The following is a 17,170-nucleotide window of genomic DNA, read 5'->3' as shown; positions in this document are numbered from 1 at the left end:
GTGCACTCTACACACAGCTGCTGCAGGCTGGGGTAGGTGTGTGATATCGTAGTGTTTAGAGGACAAAGGGCGCGTTTCATAGTTTCACACAGTCACACAGGGACAGCTTTCTCTGTGAAATGCACGTCAATAAGAAAAGCTCTGACGCGGCTCGTAGCTGTGAGTCGTGTGAGCTCGTACTGACCCGCGGATCCGTCTTTAAGCTGCTGCCATCCAGCTGTTTGCTACCTGCTAACCTTGGTAGATGCATCGCTTTGTCACGTAGTCGTCTTTGTAAACTCGGCCGAGACACATCAGCGTCCAGGACAGTAGTTGGTGATTCAGTGTCACGATCGAGGAAACCAGGTTGAGGCCTGATGATGGCGTTAGCGGGACTCATCACGTGTGGCTGCGTGCTGCCCCATCACAGCCTTTAGCTACAGGGGGCTGTGTTTTCTACCTTTATTGCTGTAAGAGCAGTGGTTGTGTGTCACTGATATGTGACTGTGCGCTCTGTGGTTTGATCGACTGGGTCATGTAACGAGCAGCTGCTCAGAGGCCACTGTGTTTGTCTTCCACTTGATCTAATCAGCTCCTGTTTCACTTCTTATCAGCACTCCCTGAAGCACAGATGTTAATCGTGTGCGTGTGTGTGTGTGTGTGTGTGCGTGTGCAGCTGGACGTGATCATTGCCGACCTGGATGGAGGCACAGTTACCATCCCCGAGTGCGTCCACATCTCCCTGCTGCCTGAACCTCTGCTCCAGCAGACCCAGACGGCACTCTCCATGGTAAGAGCTGCAGCTTAAACACACCCAAAGCCACAATGCACACGATTACTGGGAAGTCTCAGTAGCATCACGTGGGTGGTTTCTACCACCAGACTTCCCAGTGCTCTTTATGGGATTAGGTGCCAGTAACATGTTCAGGAAGTGCTTCTCTTTCCTAGTATTGACTTCAGCTGAAAGGAATAAGCGGTTTTGTCCAGTGCTCCAGTCCCTGTGTAAAAAGCCCTGATAGACTCCAAGCAGTCGTCTCTGACTGCAATGTTATTGAAGTAAAAACATGTAAATACAAGCAGGGATGCATTGAAAGCATTTAAGGCGGGACTTTATCATTAATCACGTCTGAAATACTGCACAGCAGTGTGTTCTTGTTGGGCTTGACTGGGGTGGAGATCATTTCCAAGTATGATTTTTTTTTTTTATACCTGCCAAAAAAGTCAGATACATTTAAGAAGTGCCGAGTGTGTCGTCACCTTAACTGTGGAAATGCAGCCTTAGTGCTGAGTTATCTGATAAATGCACAACCACAGAGGTCGGTTTGTACTGAGGCACAGCGCTGCAGTCCTTTGCTTATTACTACATTTGAATGGTTATGTCACTGATAGGATTTCCCCTTTTTTAAGCCCCGCTGCTTGGATGCAGCGCGCTCACCAACCAAACACTGTTCTTGTGTTCTTATCAAGCTGTTCTTCACCTCCTTCCAGCACTGCAGCACCTGCCCTTTCTGAGAAACACTTTTTATAAATGCCTCCAGCTTCCTTATTATTGATAAAGGCCCAATACATCGATTTTTCTTCCTGCTTCCTTTGTCAGCTCTGTTTGCTTTGTGCAAATCTCATAACAATGGAGATGATACAGCAAAGCTGTTCATGCTCGTAACCATATCAGCTGTGAGTAAATCGGTTTGAGCTACAGGAAGTGATACCCAGTTTATGAGCAGTTTACTGGATATGCAGTCATTTTACAGTCTCAGCCATGAGTAAAGTGTAGTGAGAAATAATATGTAAACACAAAGTGTTGCTCACGCGCCGTCTGATACAGTTATACAGCGGTCATATAATACTCACAGCCCTTTGCTTTTCATGCTTTGTCCTTTTCCTGCACATGAAACATGGACAAACTTTGTAACTCGTTGACAGTGAAGCTGAGAGTGAAACACAGATGTGCAGATATCACGGAGGCCTGAGCTGCTGCTGCTGTCCCTGTGCAGCACATGTCACATCAACATAACTGGAACCTGATTTGTTCCACAGGATAAACAGAAGCGCATGCTTGAATACGAAGTCAAAGGTAAAAGGACCTCAGTAGTGGTCCTGGTCTGCTGTATTTAAACACAGTTTTGTGTTTGAACATGTTCCATTTCTGGATAAACGATCTTGTGTTTCCCCAGTTAGAGTTTCGTCCTGTCGAAACATTTAGATCAACAGTAGTTTTCTTTTATCGAGTGATGACAAGTCAAACTAAACACTCACATGTCTGCCAGATAAACTCTGTTCTGCCTTTTAGATAATGTCTCTTGGAGTAAACGACTGAGCTTCTGTGTGCACGGAGACAAAGGGTAGAGGGTGTTTATTTGGAGGAGGGTGCTTTGCATTTTCAGCGCAGACATGCAGCCTGGTATTTGAACTTGTCAGGCTCTTCCCACGGACACTCACAGTACGGTTTCTTTTTAGACACTCATCAACAGTAACGTGAGAGAGGAGTGCCGAACGATTTTAATCGTTGTCTGTTTCAGTGCTGAGAGCTTACACTGCAGTAAGGATGCTAATACTGAGATGCACAAGTGCAGCGCTGGTAGGTGTGTTGTGGAGTAACCTGTTAGACCGTGTGCTGCTTTAGAAAACGTCAGCTAAGATGAAGAGCTACAGAACGCTTGTGTGTCCTGAAGAGTGTTTTTAGCCTGCACTGTGCTGCACTGCCATGATCCAAACTCTTAGTTGTGGTTGCATGTTGCAGCTGGATTCATCGTAAATTCCCCTGATTGTGGGACGTACCTCAGACTTGGATAAACAGGAATGCCTCGTACATAAACGAGCAGTTATCTGTATCTGATCCTCAAGTGCTATACAGACAATACAATATAAATAAATGCAGTAAGGGAGTCCTCTTCCTTACAGTCGTGTTGGGTTCAGTTTGGTCTTATGTGCTCACTGTCTCAGTCTACATCGATGAGCCACAGATGTTATTGCAGCAGCATCATTCGACAGCTCTGTGCCCTCCAGAGAGACACTGAACTTGGCCCTGCTGACTTAGGCCACATACCAAAGACGTCAGGGCTCAAAGGAATGGATCGATTTAATAGAAAAATAATTTATTTTGAAAGTTTTGTTTTTGTCACTGCGCCGTTCTGTGTGCTTCATGACTCTTAACCCTGAGACTGCTGTGGTGCTAACGCTGCTCTGATAGTTCACTGGGTTATAGGCCTCAGCTGGCAGAGCGATGAAAACAGATCCAACTCTGACACACAAAGTCCAGGCACAGCAGATATCTGCCACACTGACAGCCCTGCGTGTGAAGCTGATCAGTGTGCTGCTGCTCCAGGAACCACGCTGATGCTGGAGACGGTTGGATAGCAACCCTAAACCAGGGCTTAGCTGCTCAGCTGTCCTTACACTTAGCCAGATGAATTTGTTCTGAGCCTAAAAGCTGTAACCAAGGATGATGTGTGTCTGCACACTCTGCCACTGACTTACTCTTCTTCTGAGCTTTCCCAGATGTTGTTCACATCTGACAGGAAACTTTGCACCTGTGTAGTAAATGTGCTTTAACCACGTAGTCTAGTGAATACAAGCTCAGAGCTCCATCACTCTGAAAACGGTGAGTTTGTGCTGTTGTCCGTATCAGCAGGAATCAGCAGCAGAGACTTGTGGTCAGCAGTGATGGACTTTGTTTTCTGTTCCTGCAGGTTTTGGATCCGGAGCTGGAAGTTGCCGATCATGCATTCCCCCCACAGTCCACGCAACCCTCTGCTCTCAAAATCCAGGCAAGGAGTAAACTCATGTAGTGATTCATACGCTGTAATTACACAACACCAGCATTAGTGTTTTTGTCTTATATCGATGGCATAAGAGGTGGTGGAGGTCATAAACTCTGGCAGGTTCAGGCTTCCAGACTCTTTCAGTTCCTCTGTGTGACAGTCGTCTTTACTGTGTGCGTTTCAGGACAAGGAGATCCGAGCGGTCTTTCTGTGGCTGTTCGCTCGGCTCTTCCAGGGCTATCGCTGGTGTTTACATATCATCCGCATTCACCCAGAGCCTGTGATTCGCTTCCATAAGGTACAGGAATGTCCTGGCACAGCACACCGCTGTTAATGTGCATCCAAGGAAACAAAGAACAACAACAACAATCTTTATTTATAGAGCACATTTAAAAGCCAAGGGCATGCCAAAGTGCTTTACATAAAAGAATAAAACAATTAACACTATAACATCAGAGTCATATAAGTGTGGAATTATGTTCACAGGTAAAAACCACTAATAAGAGTAAACTATAGCACATAGCTATAGCAAAGTAAAGCTGTACCATCAAACACAGTGATAGAGAACATAGACAACGCAAGACAAACAGAAAAATTAATAGAATAACTCACTGCAAACAAGGCCAGGATTTAACTGGTAGAAAAAGCAAGTTCAAACAGATATGTTTTAAGCTGTGATTTAAAAGATTGAATAGAGTCAGACGCCCGGATGCCAATCGGGAGATTATTCCACAGCTCAGGTGCAGCTAGAGCAAACGCTCGATCACCTCTAGACTTCAAACGAGATCTGGGCTGAACCAACAATAACTGTGAGGATGATCTTGAAGCCCTCGCAGGAGCATATGAGTTTAAGAGTTCCTTAAGATAGCTTGGTCCTGTGTTATTAGTAATTTTAAAAGTAAGCAACAGAATTTTTAATTGAATACGAAATTTCACAGGGAACCAGTGCAGATCAGCAAGGACAGGAGTGATGTGAGCAAACTTCTTAGTTTTAGTTAGAATGCGTGCAGCGGCATTCTGGACTGTCTGTAATCTATGTAGAAGGGTAGAGTGGAGACCAAAATAAAGTGAATTACAATAATCTAGCCTTGACGTTACAAAGGCATGGATGAGCTTTTCCAGGTCATTGTGTGGTCAAAGAGTCTTGATTGCTGCTAACGTTTTTCCACAGGCTGCCTTCCTGGGCCAGAGGGCGCTGTCAGAGGACGACTTCCTCACCAAGGTGTTAGACGGCATGGCGTTCGCCGGCTTTGTGTCGGAGAGAGGTCCCCCCTACAGAGCCACCGACCTGTTTGATGACGTGAGTCTTTCAACACAAACATCTACCCGTTCGCTCCTGTTTGTGCGATCGCAGAGCACAGTAGTTCATGACAGCTACGAGTGGAAAAACGTGTTAAGCTGACATGTCAGCACATGTTTGAGTCTCCTCTGGGAAGAAGCAATCAGCCAGGAGGCCGTGCAGCATGTGGCTCCCAGGACTTACCTGTGTGGAGGCAGCTGATAGGTCGATTTGAAAGGATTTCCCCCCAATAACAATGTTGTTGTTAAACATGTTTACATTACTGACGGTGCTCAGACAACATTCTGGGACATGGTGGGCCACGAAGGATACGCCGACCCATCCTTCAAATCTGCTTCTTCTGCTTCTTCTTCTTCTGCTTCTTCTTCTGCTTCTTCTTCTTCTGCTTCTTCTTCTTCTGCTTCTTCTTCTTCTTCTGCTTCTTCTGCTTCTTCTTCTTCTGCTTCTTCTTCTTCTGCTTCTGCTTCTTCTTCTTCTGCTTCTTCTTCTTCTGCTTCTTCTTCTTCTGCTTCTTCTTCTTCTGCTTCTGCTTCTTCTTCTTCTGCTTCTTCTTCTTCTGCTTCTTCTTCTTCTTCTGCTTCTTCTGCTTCTTCTTCTGCTTCTGCTTCTTCTTCTTCTGCTTCTTCTTCTTCTGCTTCTGCTTCTTCTTCTTCTGCTTCTTCTTCTTCTGCTTCTTCTTCTTCTGCTTCTTCTGCTTCTTCTTCTTCTGCTTCTTCTTCTTCTGCTTCTGCTTCTTCTTCTTCTGCTTCTTCTTCTTCTGCTTCTGCTTCTTCTTCTTCTGCTTCTTCTTCTTCTGCTTCTTCTTCTTCTGCTTCTTCTTCTTCTGCTTCTGCTTCTTCTGCTTCTTCTTCTTCTGCTTCTTCTTCTTCTTCTGCTTCTTCTTCTTCTGCTTCTTCTTCTTCTTCTGCTTCTTCTTCTTCTTCTGCTTCTTCTTCTTCTTCTGCTTCTTCTTCTGCTTCTGCTTCTTCTTCTGCTTCTGCTTCTTCTTCTTCTGCTTCTTCTTCTTCTTCTTCTGCTTCTTCTTCTTCTGCTTCTTCTGCTTCTTCTTCCAGCTTGTACATGCAGTGCTACCACCTTCTGTTTCAGTCTGTTACTACACTCTTAAATTTCAGGATCTTACAAAGCTTCAAACGACGCATCGGCTATTTTGATAGTCGACGTAATCGTGACTAGTCAACAAGTGTGGCTCAGGCGGTAGAGCAGATCAGCTACTGACTGGAAGGTTGGTGGTTCGATGCTTGGCTTCCCCAGTCTGCCAAGTATCCTCGGGCAAGAAACTAACCCCCCGCTGCCTTCTAATGAGTCCAGCGGAGTGTGAATGCTTAGATTGCACTTAAGTATAGAAGGAAGTGCTTGTATGAGTGGGTGTGAATGTTGTATAGAGGGCTTTGAGCACTCCGGGAGAGTAGAGACGCGCTGTATAAGAATCAGTGCATTTACCATGAACAGCTGTCACACAAACCTTTACTGACGTAACTGAAAACGTTCCAACCTGGTGCACCGATGACACGATTAGGGCTGCTCGATTATGGCAAAAATGATAATCACGATTATTTTCACTGAAATTGAGATCTCGATTATTTGACGATATTTATTTAACCCTTACGACCTACCATAGAACCAAGTCCGCCAGAGCTTATATTATATTTTTACTGATTTTGGAGATACACCAATTTTTATATACTGCAGAAAAAACGAAAAACAATCCTATGATGCAAATTTGCAAAGAAAACAGCAGGTGCATCAAATAAACTATTTCCAGCAGTGAAGTTTGAGTTCTAAGCATCCCAGCAACTATTCAGAAAAGTCAAACATGACTTATAAAAACACCAGTATAGGCTTTTAAGGCCTACAAGTAAAAAAACTACATTTTCCGCGAAAATGACGTCACTTCCAGTTTCGGACAGGAAATGGCGGACATGCGATCGTTCGCGCTGACGTCTGTTTCACTGTGGGAAGTGTTACCAACAGCTGATCGGATCGGCAAAGCGTGTTTCTGGAATATTATGTTTTTGTTCCTGCAAGCGCTTTTTATGCAGTTTTTGCAAAGCTTTATGTGGAAGGAAACCGTGACCGAGGACAAGCTGATGGCATCAGATGTAAGTACAACTCCTCCGGTTTCATATGCAAAAACAATTATTGCGCTAGCTTACAGGGTTCAGGTTCTACAGGGATTTAAAAGTAGTTACACAACACGGAGCGTAAAATTTGATTAATTGAGCAGCCCTAGACACGATCGTTGGTCACTGAGCACAGTGTGGCTCAGATACGGAAGAAAGCTACTAACATCACTGCTGTCCTCTTTCTACAGCTGGTAGCAAACCAGGTGGAGCGGATACGACAAGAGGAGGCCTGTCCGCACAAAGTCATGAACCATGCCAAGGAGGTTGCAGAGCAGCTCTTCAAAAATGTGCGTTTCATCGATTGAACTTTCTTACGGTTTCTGTTTGTCGCCATTCCTCCGTTCTTCCTTCAACGATCGCCGTCTTTCTGTTTTCTCAGGAGAATCCCTACCCCGCTGTGGCCATGCACAAAATCCAGCGACCGTCAGAAAACAGTCAGAACAACGCACAGAATCGGGCGCCGTTCCCCATGCTGGACGACGTAGCGGTGCAGCTGTTCATCGATCACGCTGCTGCCAAGCTCAAGACCGCACCTCCCGCCGTCAAGCCGGAGCTCAAGAGCATGGTGCCATCTGGGCCGCCGCTGGGTGAGCTGTTCTTAGCATGCACGTGACCCGACTGCAAACTCATATCGGCCGAAGCCTCAGTGTGGTGAAACTGTAACGTGAGGTTAACTGAAGGCGGCCAACACCCGCTCTGAGTTGGCGCTGACCCTGCTTACGTGCATCTTAAACTTCCTGTGTTAACCTCATACAGTCTGACAGTGCGTGCGTAGGAGGCGTAGCTTCTGTGCTGTGGCGAGTCTGACGCCCTTTGCTCCACAGGAGATATCGTGGACAGGAACGGCAACGTGATGGCGAACAGCGCTCGCAGGCTGGAGGTGGTCAGGAACTGCATCACGTACATTTTTGAGAACAAAATGCTGGAGGCCAAGAAGGTAAAGACGCGTGTGTGTCTGTGACGCACTCACAAACTTTGTTCGGTCTGCAGGCTGTTTTTGTGTGTTGATCGTGGTCGTTTGTCACGTCGTCTGTGCAGCTGATGCCAGCGGTGCTGCGGGCGTTGAAGGGTCGGGCAGCTCGCGTGTGTTTGACTCAGGAGCTCAATCAACATGTCCTGCAGAACCGAGCTGTGCTGGATGACCAGCAGTTTGACTACATTGTGCGCATGATGAACTGCACCTTACAGGTGAGCCGGCACACAAGGGGCCTGATAGTGTCGAAGCACACCACGAGGACGTGCCTGTGGGCGTCACAAAACAAGCCGCTGAACGGCATTATGGGAAGTGTTCAGAGTGTGACCCATACTGACATCAGGTGGCAGCTTTGACTTCCTGTAGAATGGATTCAGCCTCGTCAGAGTGACAGTAACAGCTGTGTTACTGTTGTTCACTCGTCAGGTTTCCACAGCTGCAGCTCGCCGACCTGGCTGTTGCCAGAGCAGATGCTCTTAAACACGAGCCGTTTCTTCTGTTGGAGGTGTATACAGGCTGATCACATGTCATAGAAGTCTTTGCAGGTCAAGCGTGAAGCCTCACACACGTCTCTGTGCTTCGTTGTTTTGGAGCTCAGTGCTTTCCTGCTCTTTCTGTTCAGGACTGTTCACACATGGATGAACACGGGATCGCGGCGGCGCTTCTTCCCCTGGTCACAGCCTTCTGCAGAGTGAGTGCATCCTTCCTAAAATGAGAGTTCGCCCACACTGTACAGCTTGAGGTGTTACTGAGCCTGTGATTGGACGTCTGTGTTCTGTCTGACAGAAACTGGGAGCAGGCGTCACCCAGTTTGCCTACAGCTGTGTGCAGGAGCACATGGTGTGGACCAACATGCAGTTCTGGGAGGCCATGTTCTACAGCGACGTGCAGAACCACATCCGACACCTGTACCTGGAGACGGAGGACGGAGGGCAGCACAACAACTCGGTGAGCAGAGCGCCCGCATGTCCCATGCTCCGCACACGTGATTAAAAGTTCACCGTCTAACTGACGGAGCTTTGTCCATCCCGATGTGTTCTCAGGAACAGCACGTCGCCTCGGGCAACAGAAGGGAAATCGGCGCCCTGGAGCTGGCGTCAGAGCAGAGCCGGCTGTGGCCGACGCTCAGCAAAGAAATGCAGATGGAGCGCGTGCAGAAGGAGGAGAGCACGGTATTCAGCCAGGCCATCCACTACGCCAACAGGATGAGCTACCTGCTGCTCCCGCTGGACACCAGCAAGAACCGGCTGCTGCGGAGCTCCGGCCTCGGAGACGTGGAGAGCGTCAGCAACAGCTACGTCACAAACAGGTAGGAGCGCCCGTCTGCCCACAGAGGGCGCGCCCACAGTACAAACAACTCTTTAGAAACATGTTTTTATCTTCACACAATCCAGCTAAGCATGTCTTAGTGTCATCAAACACTGTCACACTCAAAGCGGCTGATTGGCTGAGACATAAAATGTCTGTTTTTGTCACATTCACTTTGTGTTTAGTAAGACAGGCTTTTATTGTGAAATCCCAACATCTGTCTTTAAAACAGAGACCGTTCCTTTTATTCTGTGACCAGCACGGGCATCGCCCATGAGTGTGGAGTTATTGTTTACATCGAGTTGTTCGATCAGCTGGGGCTTCGTCCGTGCTCAGAGCGTGTGTTTGTGTTGCAGCATTGCAGGCAGCATGGCGGAAAGCTACGACACGGAGAGCGGCTTCGAAGACGCAGAGAGCTCAGACGTGGCCAACTCTGTGGTGCGCTTCATTAACCGCTTTGTCGATAAAGTGTGCAACGAGAGCGGCGTGACCAACGAGCACCTCAAAGCTCTCCACGCCATGATACCAGGTATGGACGAATCGCCGCGTCTGCCTCGTGTCAGCCACACGCATGAAGCACTCGAGCCTCACGCTGTCTCTGCACTCTCACTCTGCAGATATCGTTCAAATGCACATCGAGACGTTGGAAGCAGTCCACAGGGAGAGTAAGAGACTGCCTCCCATCCAAAAGGTAACCAATTCATGTTTTTACATCCCACTGGACAAAGGCCATGCAGAACCCCAACCAGCCCCGCCCACTCCCCTCTTCACCAATCCCTTCAGCTCAGGCTCAAAGCGCCACGGCAGGTACGTCTGTCAGCTGCAGACAGAAGCGTGTGACTCGCAGCACGCCGGAGCCGTGCATGTGGGGTGTGCGGTCTGCTATCTGAGGCCGGAGCGGCTCTCCCAGGGCCTTCAGAGCTGCGTGCCTTCCATCTGAAGGGTGCTGTTCATGATGGGCGGCTGTATGTGAGCTTGATCCAGGAAGGGCGCCCTCCATCTCTGCCCTGCTCTCGCAGCATGCAGGGTCAGGCGAATAACAGCTGAACTTGTGGCTCAGGGTGTTATTGCGACACGCTACCAAAGCTGTAATTGATTTCCGCTCTTTAGAAACCTCCCAGGCCTCGCCGGAGGACAGGAAGTGATGTAAGGGTCTAGAGGAAAAAGCCAGCTTCTTATTTGCTCTTGTTCAGCAGTCGGCCCACTGAGACCATCGCTGCACATTGTGACATGTTTCTCTGTGTGTCTGTGGGCTCATGCACTGGTGCAGGTTGCCCTCAGCACGGGTGTGAAAGCATGCAACGGTTGCAGTGGTTCTTTAACAAAGTGTGTTCCTGTGACTAAGATAAGCGCATGTAGTTTTAGATGTCTGTCGGCCATGTTTGGCTGTGATGTCGTAGCACGGGGTCATCTCTGTCGCTCTCTGTCTTTCAGCCCAAGCTGCTGAGGCCGACTCTGTTGCCTGGCGAGGAGCTGGTGATGGAAGGCATGCGTGTTCACCTAATCCCCGATGGGCGCGAGGAGGCCACGGGGCTAATGGGAGGTCCGCCTCTACTGCCAGCGGAGGGCGCCATCTTCCTTACCACGTACCGGCTCATCTTCAAGGGCACGCCCACCGATCCACTGGGTAAGAGGAATTTTGGCTGCAGCTCTGTCGATTGTCCCGTTCTGTCGCTGACCGCGGTGTCCTCCTGCAGTTGGAGAGCAGGCAGTCACTCGCTCCTTCCCCGTCGCCTCCCTGACAAAGGAGAAGAGGATATCGGTCTCGTTAACGATGGACCAGTTTGTCCAGGAGGGGCTCCAGCTGCGGTCCTGCACCTTCCAGGTACCTTCCTCAGAATCACGCCGATCAGCTCTCAGCCAAACTAGAAGCTGGCGCTCTGACCTCGTGTTGTCTCTGTCTCTGTGTAGCTTATGAAGATTGCCTTTGATGAGGAGGTGGCGTCCGATCTGGCGGAAGTTTTCAGGAAGCATTTGCACAAACTGCGTTACCCTCAGCATGTGCAGGGCACCTTCGCCTTCACTGTGGGTCAGAGTGGCAAAATGGTGGTGGAGCACAAGACGAAGGACAAGAACCAGTCGCTCAAGTAAGTGTGGAGGGACTGAAGCTGACGCTGTGAATAGAAGGAGAGCGCCATCAGTCGTGTTAGATCACTGACCCGTCACTGTGGGTGGGCCAGCAGGTGACACAGCTGTAAGATCAGGAACGTCAGTGCTGCTGCGCTCTGCTGAGGCCTTCAGGTTTACCTCGAGCTCCTGAATGTTCATGCAGGACCTCGGATACAGTTGATGCGTTCCATTTGCACCAGGAACGCCCCCTCAGCCCCGCCCACCCTGACATCACAGTCCACACCGGGTTTAGAAAGCTTTCTGTCTCTGTTGGTCTGTGGGCACAAGCTCCCTGAGCTTTCATTGGTCTCTTATTTAAAGTCTCAGTAAGCTTTCAGTGACACACACAGACACACACACAGACACACACACAGAAACACGCACACAGACACACACACAGAAACACACACAGAAACACGCACACAGACACACACAGACACACACAGACACAGTCAGACACACACACAGACACACACAGACACACAGACACACACAGACAGACACACACACGCACACAGACACACACACGCACACAGACAGACACACACAGACACACACACACAGACAGACACAGACACACAGACACACACAGACAGACACACACACACACAGACAGACACACACACAGACAGACACACACACACAGACAGACACACAGACACAGACAGACACACACAGACACAGACACACGCACACAGACACGCACACAGACACACGCACACAGACACACGCACACAGACACGCACACAGACACACGCACACAGACGCACACAGACACACAGACACACGCACACAGACAGACACACACACACACAGACAGACACAGACACACACAGACAGACAGACACAGACACACAGACACACACAGACAGACACACACACAGACAGACACAGACACACAGACAGACACACACACACAGACAGACACACACACACAGACACACGCACACAGACACACACACACAGACACACGCACACAGACACGCACACAGACACACGCACACAGACACGCACACAGACACACGCACACAGACACACGCACACAGACACGCACACACAGACGCACAGACACACACAGACAGACACACACACACAGACACGCACACAGACGCACACAGACACGCACACACAGACACACAGACACACAGACACGCACACACAGACACACACACACAGACACACAGACACACACACACAGACACGCACACAGACACACACAGACACGCACACACAGACACACAGACACACACAGACAGACACACACACACGCACACAGACACACAGACACACACACACAGACACAGACAGACACAGACACACAGACAGACACAGACACACAGACACAGACACACACAGACAGACACACACAGACAGACACACACACGCACACACACACAGACAGACACACACACACACAGACAGACACACACACACACAGACAGACACACACAGACAGACACACACAGACAGACACAGACACACACAGACAGACACACACAGACAGACACACACACGCACACACACACAGACAGACACACACAGACAGACACACACAGACAGACAGACACAGACACACACAGACAGACACACACACAGACACACACACACAGACAGACACACACACACACAGACACACACAGACAGACACACACAGACAGACACACACAGACAGACACACACAGACACACGCACACAGACACACGCACACAGACACACGCACACAGACACGCACAGACACACAGACACACACACAGACACACAGACACACACAGACAGACACACACACAGACACGCACACACACAGTAAAGAGACTATGAGGAGTGCAGGAAAAAGGCTTTTGAATAATTAGTCGGTGGACCACAGCGGCTTCCTCTCTGCACTGTGTGCTACAAACCCTCCATTCACTGTCTCTGTGACACAACATGACGCACAAGTGCGAGTCGATTCATCAGGAGGCCCACGCCGAGGCCTGTGGCTTATTTCAACGTCGTGTTCCTTTGTTTGTTTCAGGACTCTTTCCAAGAACCTGGTGAAGAGTGCCAAGAGAACCATTGGCCGCCAATATGTGACCAGGAAGAAGTACTCTCCTCCCACCTGGGAGAACAGGAGCAGCTTCCAGTCAGAGCTGGATGAAGATGAAATCTCAGGTAGTTTACACCACCGCACTTTCACCACGTCAGCCTTTATTTTGGCAGACTTCCCCGAACGTTAACTTCTTCAGACGTGAATGGTTGTTCAGTGCAGACTCTGTGAGCGCCGCTGTTTATCTCCACAGTGTCAGAGGAAGTGGACCAGAGCTCCCTGACCCTGTCCTCCACCATCCGCTCGTCAGACAGACAGACCATGAGCAACGTTGTAGAGCGAGCCTGTTGTCGTGACTACCAGCGTCTGGGTTTGGGGACGCTTAGCAACAGCCTGACGCGGTCTAAGAACGAGCCCTTCAGGATTTCCACCGCTAACCGCATGTACACCGTGTGCAGGAGGTAGGGCGCAGTGGATCGTACAGCAGGAGACTGGTCCATGTATAGTTAGTCTGTGTCACGTGACTCACCGCGTGTGGTGTGTGCCGCAGCTACCCCGGCCTGCTGATCGTCCCTCAGAGCATCCCAGACTCAACTATCAACAGAATCTGTCGCTGCTACCGACAGAACCGCTTCCCTGTGGTGTGCTGGAGGAATCCACGGACCAAGGCCGTCCTGCTGCGCTCAGCGGGGCTTCACGCCAAGGGGGTGGTGGGCTTCTTCAAGTCTCCCAATGCCCCCACTGCAGGTAACCTGATTCATGTGTTGTTGATGCAGAGGATGGTAGCTGACTGATGACCTCCTTTCTTAGCAGTTTAGTACTTTTAGTTTGTCAAACCTGAGGCCAGCCCGGCCGACCCTTCGCAGGCGCACAGAGGTGCTTTCGTCTCATCCGCTGCCACTGTGTGCCCTGTAACCACGCTAACATGTGCTGTGGTGTGAAAGGAACGGCCTTCTGAAGCACTGAGCGTCTCCTCTCTGTGCAGTGCCCTCTCAGGCCGACTCCACCAGTCTGGAGCAGGAGAAGTATCTCCAGGCCATCATCAGCTCCATGCCTTCTTACAGTGAGAACAGTGGCAGAAACACGCTGAGTGGCTTCACATCCACACACATGAACACGTCTGGTAGGTGGAGTGACTCGCAGACGCGACCATCTACTGCCACGTGACTGCGGGGTCACAGAGCTAATGGTTCCTTTGTTCACAGACTCATCAGATAAGCTGAGGCAGCCCAAGATCGGAGCTCTGATGAAGCAGGTGATGGGCGCCAAGGAGGACGCTCCTGGAACCTTCAGCAGAGGAGGTGAGAGGCTCTCCGCCTGCACTGCTCTGTGTAGCTGCAGGAGGCTGTCCAGGGGACTGGACCAGGACGAGGCTACAGTACATCCATCCTAATGTTCAGTGTGTGTGTGTGTGTGTGTGTGTGTGTGTGTGTGTGTGTGTGTGAGAGAGAGTGTGTGTGTGTGTGTGAGAGAGTGTGTGTGTGTGTGTGAGAGAGTGTGTGTGTGAGAGTGTGTGTGTGTGTGAGAGAGTGTGTGTGTGTGTGTGAGAGAGTGTGTGTGTGTGTGTGAGAGAGTGTGTGTGTGAGAGAGTGTGTGTGTGTGTGTGTGTGAGAGAGTGTGTGTGTGTGTGTGTGTGTGTGTGAGAGAGTGTGTGTGTGTGTGTGTGTGTGTGTGAGAGAGTGTGTGTGTGTGTGAGAGAGTGTGTGTGTGTGAGAGAGTGTGTGTGTGAGAGAGTGTGTGTGTGTGTCTGAGAGTGTGTGTGTCTGTGTGTGTGTGTGTCTGTGTGTGTGTGTGTGTGTGTGTGAGAGAGAGTGTGTGTGTGTGTGAGAGAGTGTGTGTGTGTGTCTGAGAGTGTGTGTGTCTGTGTGTGTGTGTGAGAGAGAGTGTGTGTGTGTGTGAGAGAGAGTGTGTGTGTGTGTGAGAGAGAGTGTGAGTGTGTGTGTGTGTGTGTGTGTCTGTGTGTGTGTGTGTGTGTGTCTGTGTGTGTGTGACTCCATTGTTGGTTAATTGGCCATCTTTGTTGTTTGACCTCAGCTCTGGGTCAAAGGGCCAAAGTCATCTCCCTCTCTCAGCCCAAAGTGTCTGGCAAGGCCAGGAACCCTGCTAGAGGTACAGTAGGCCACGCCCCTGACTCCCCTCTACCACTCCTTTCTAACCAATCAGATGTCTAACAGTAGCGTCTGTGTGTCTGGCATCCTCCTGGTAGCGTGCTGTCTCTGAGGACTAATGAGCTGTTGCTTGTTCTTCAGTGTGCATGCTGCTGCAGCAGCAGCTTTGCTGTCTGACGTCTGTTTGTTGTTTACTGTTTGATTCTTCTCGCTGCTGAATGTCAGCAACAGTTAGACCTTCATCACCAGCATGGCCGCCTGTAGCCATGGACACTGTAGACAAATTAAAGGATGCTTCCACTCCTGTACAGCTCAGGTTGTTATAGAGTGGAGCGATGCTTTAATGGCATCTAACATCGACAGGCTCTAAAGACTCTGGTGTGTGTTTGTGCTAAAACTGCAGGTAAATGGGGCAGTATCCGAGGCAGCGGACGTCTAAGTGCCTACAACCCAGATGTGGGGACACGTCTGGCTGGGAAAGAGTCTCCACAGCCCAACGGGGGGCCGAGCGAGGCGATGTTCCTCCGCCAGCAGAAGGCGTACCTCTACATCATCGGGGACAAAGCTCAGCTCAAGGTAAGTCCCTACACTAAGAGCTGAAGCTAGCTGGCACGACTCTGACAACTGACATAAATACAAATACAAAGCGCTGGGTTACAACCTGCCTGTAGCTGAGACTCTGGGTGTCAGCAGTACTCCGACACATGCACAGTAACCCCTGCGAGCTTCAAACTGACACTGCAGATCCACTCTGGAGCTAAACTGCAGTCAGAAACCTCTGAGGTTTGTTCGCTCACCGAGAGGAAAAACAACCTCAGCAGAGCCGTCATTCTGTCACGCTAACAGTCAGCACGTACACGCAGGACATAAACCCTGAGACTGACACACGTGTTGGCCGCTACATTAACGTGTTGCTCGCAGCTCGAGGGGGAAGAGGGCAGAAAACAAATGTGCTTTGGTGTCTTCAACAATAACCGTGTTGTCCTCAGGGAGGGAAGCAGGACTCGTTCCAGCACTGGGAGGTGGTCCCCATCGAGGTGTGCGACGTGCGGCAGGTGAAGAACAGCTTCAAGAAGCTGATGAAAGCCTGCGTGCCGAGCTCCTCGACCTCCGACCCCAGCATGAGCTTCCTGCGCTGCCTGGAGGAGTCCGAGTGGATGGCGCTGGTACGTCGCGCTTTGTGTTTCTCAGCTGATTCTCGTCCACGCGACTCTTATTTGTGCTGACTGCGTGTGTGCGTTCAGCTCCACAGGGTGCTGCAGGTGTCGGTGCTGGTGGTGGAGCTCCTGGACACGGGCTCGTCAGTCATGGTCAGCCTGGAGGACGGCTGGGACGTCACCACGCAGGTCTGACAGATGCTGGCTGCTTGGTTTTGTTAGAGCGAGCTGCGAGGGGGCAGAGTGTGTGATGCTGCATCTCTCTGCAGGTGGTGTCCCTGGTGCAGCTGCTCTCTGATCCCTACTACAGGACATTCGATGGTTTCCGG

General features: G+C 50.1%; 1 protein-coding gene across 5 annotated transcripts in view; it reads left to right on the top strand.

The window, feature by feature from the left end:
- sbf1 (SET binding factor 1) overlaps positions 1–17,170 on the top strand; it is a 53,557-nt gene that overhangs the window by 30,367 nt on the left and 6,020 nt on the right. For 4 of the 5 annotated variants that reach the window (XM_085252994.1, XM_085252993.1, XM_085252991.1 and 1 more), the window contains 26 exons: positions 656–769; positions 3,669–3,746; positions 3,925–4,038; positions 4,912–5,040; positions 7,352–7,450; positions 7,543–7,750; positions 7,988–8,100; positions 8,202–8,351; positions 8,759–8,827; positions 8,923–9,084; positions 9,180–9,445; positions 9,801–9,973; positions 10,062–10,135; positions 10,879–11,071; positions 11,142–11,269; positions 11,356–11,531; positions 13,565–13,701; positions 13,830–14,037; positions 14,127–14,323; positions 14,562–14,699; positions 14,782–14,877; positions 15,611–15,685; positions 16,088–16,260; positions 16,674–16,850; positions 16,929–17,030; positions 17,111–17,170. The exon at positions 17,111–17,170 is cut by the window's right edge and continues 126 nt beyond it. In XM_085252994.1, the coding sequence (XP_085109120.1) occupies positions 656–769; positions 3,669–3,746; positions 3,925–4,038; positions 4,912–5,040; positions 7,352–7,450; positions 7,543–7,750; positions 7,988–8,100; positions 8,202–8,351; positions 8,759–8,827; positions 8,923–9,084; positions 9,180–9,445; positions 9,801–9,973; positions 10,062–10,135; positions 10,879–11,071; positions 11,142–11,269; positions 11,356–11,531; positions 13,565–13,701; positions 13,830–14,037; positions 14,127–14,323; positions 14,562–14,699; positions 14,782–14,877; positions 15,611–15,685; positions 16,088–16,260; positions 16,674–16,850; positions 16,929–17,030; positions 17,111–17,170 (3,609 nt within the window). The remainder of the gene's footprint in view (positions 1–655; positions 770–3,668; positions 3,747–3,924; positions 4,039–4,911; positions 5,041–7,351; positions 7,451–7,542; positions 7,751–7,987; positions 8,101–8,201; positions 8,352–8,758; positions 8,828–8,922; positions 9,085–9,179; positions 9,446–9,800; positions 9,974–10,061; positions 10,136–10,878; positions 11,072–11,141; positions 11,270–11,355; positions 11,532–13,564; positions 13,702–13,829; positions 14,038–14,126; positions 14,324–14,561; positions 14,700–14,781; positions 14,878–15,610; positions 15,686–16,087; positions 16,261–16,673; positions 16,851–16,928; positions 17,031–17,110) is intronic. The other variant, XM_085252992.1, reaches the window with a different exon arrangement.

This window comes from Mchenga conophoros, linkage group LG17 (assembly GCF_057382185.1).
Source record: "Mchenga conophoros isolate Kocher_MC1m ecotype Shallow Benthic linkage group LG17, M_conophoros_male_GT1.1, whole genome shotgun sequence".
NCBI classification, from domain to species: domain Eukaryota; kingdom Metazoa; phylum Chordata; class Actinopteri; order Cichliformes; family Cichlidae; genus Mchenga; species Mchenga conophoros.
The sequence above is the reverse complement of the archived record's forward strand: the minus strand, read 5'-3'. Positions and strand labels throughout refer to the sequence as shown.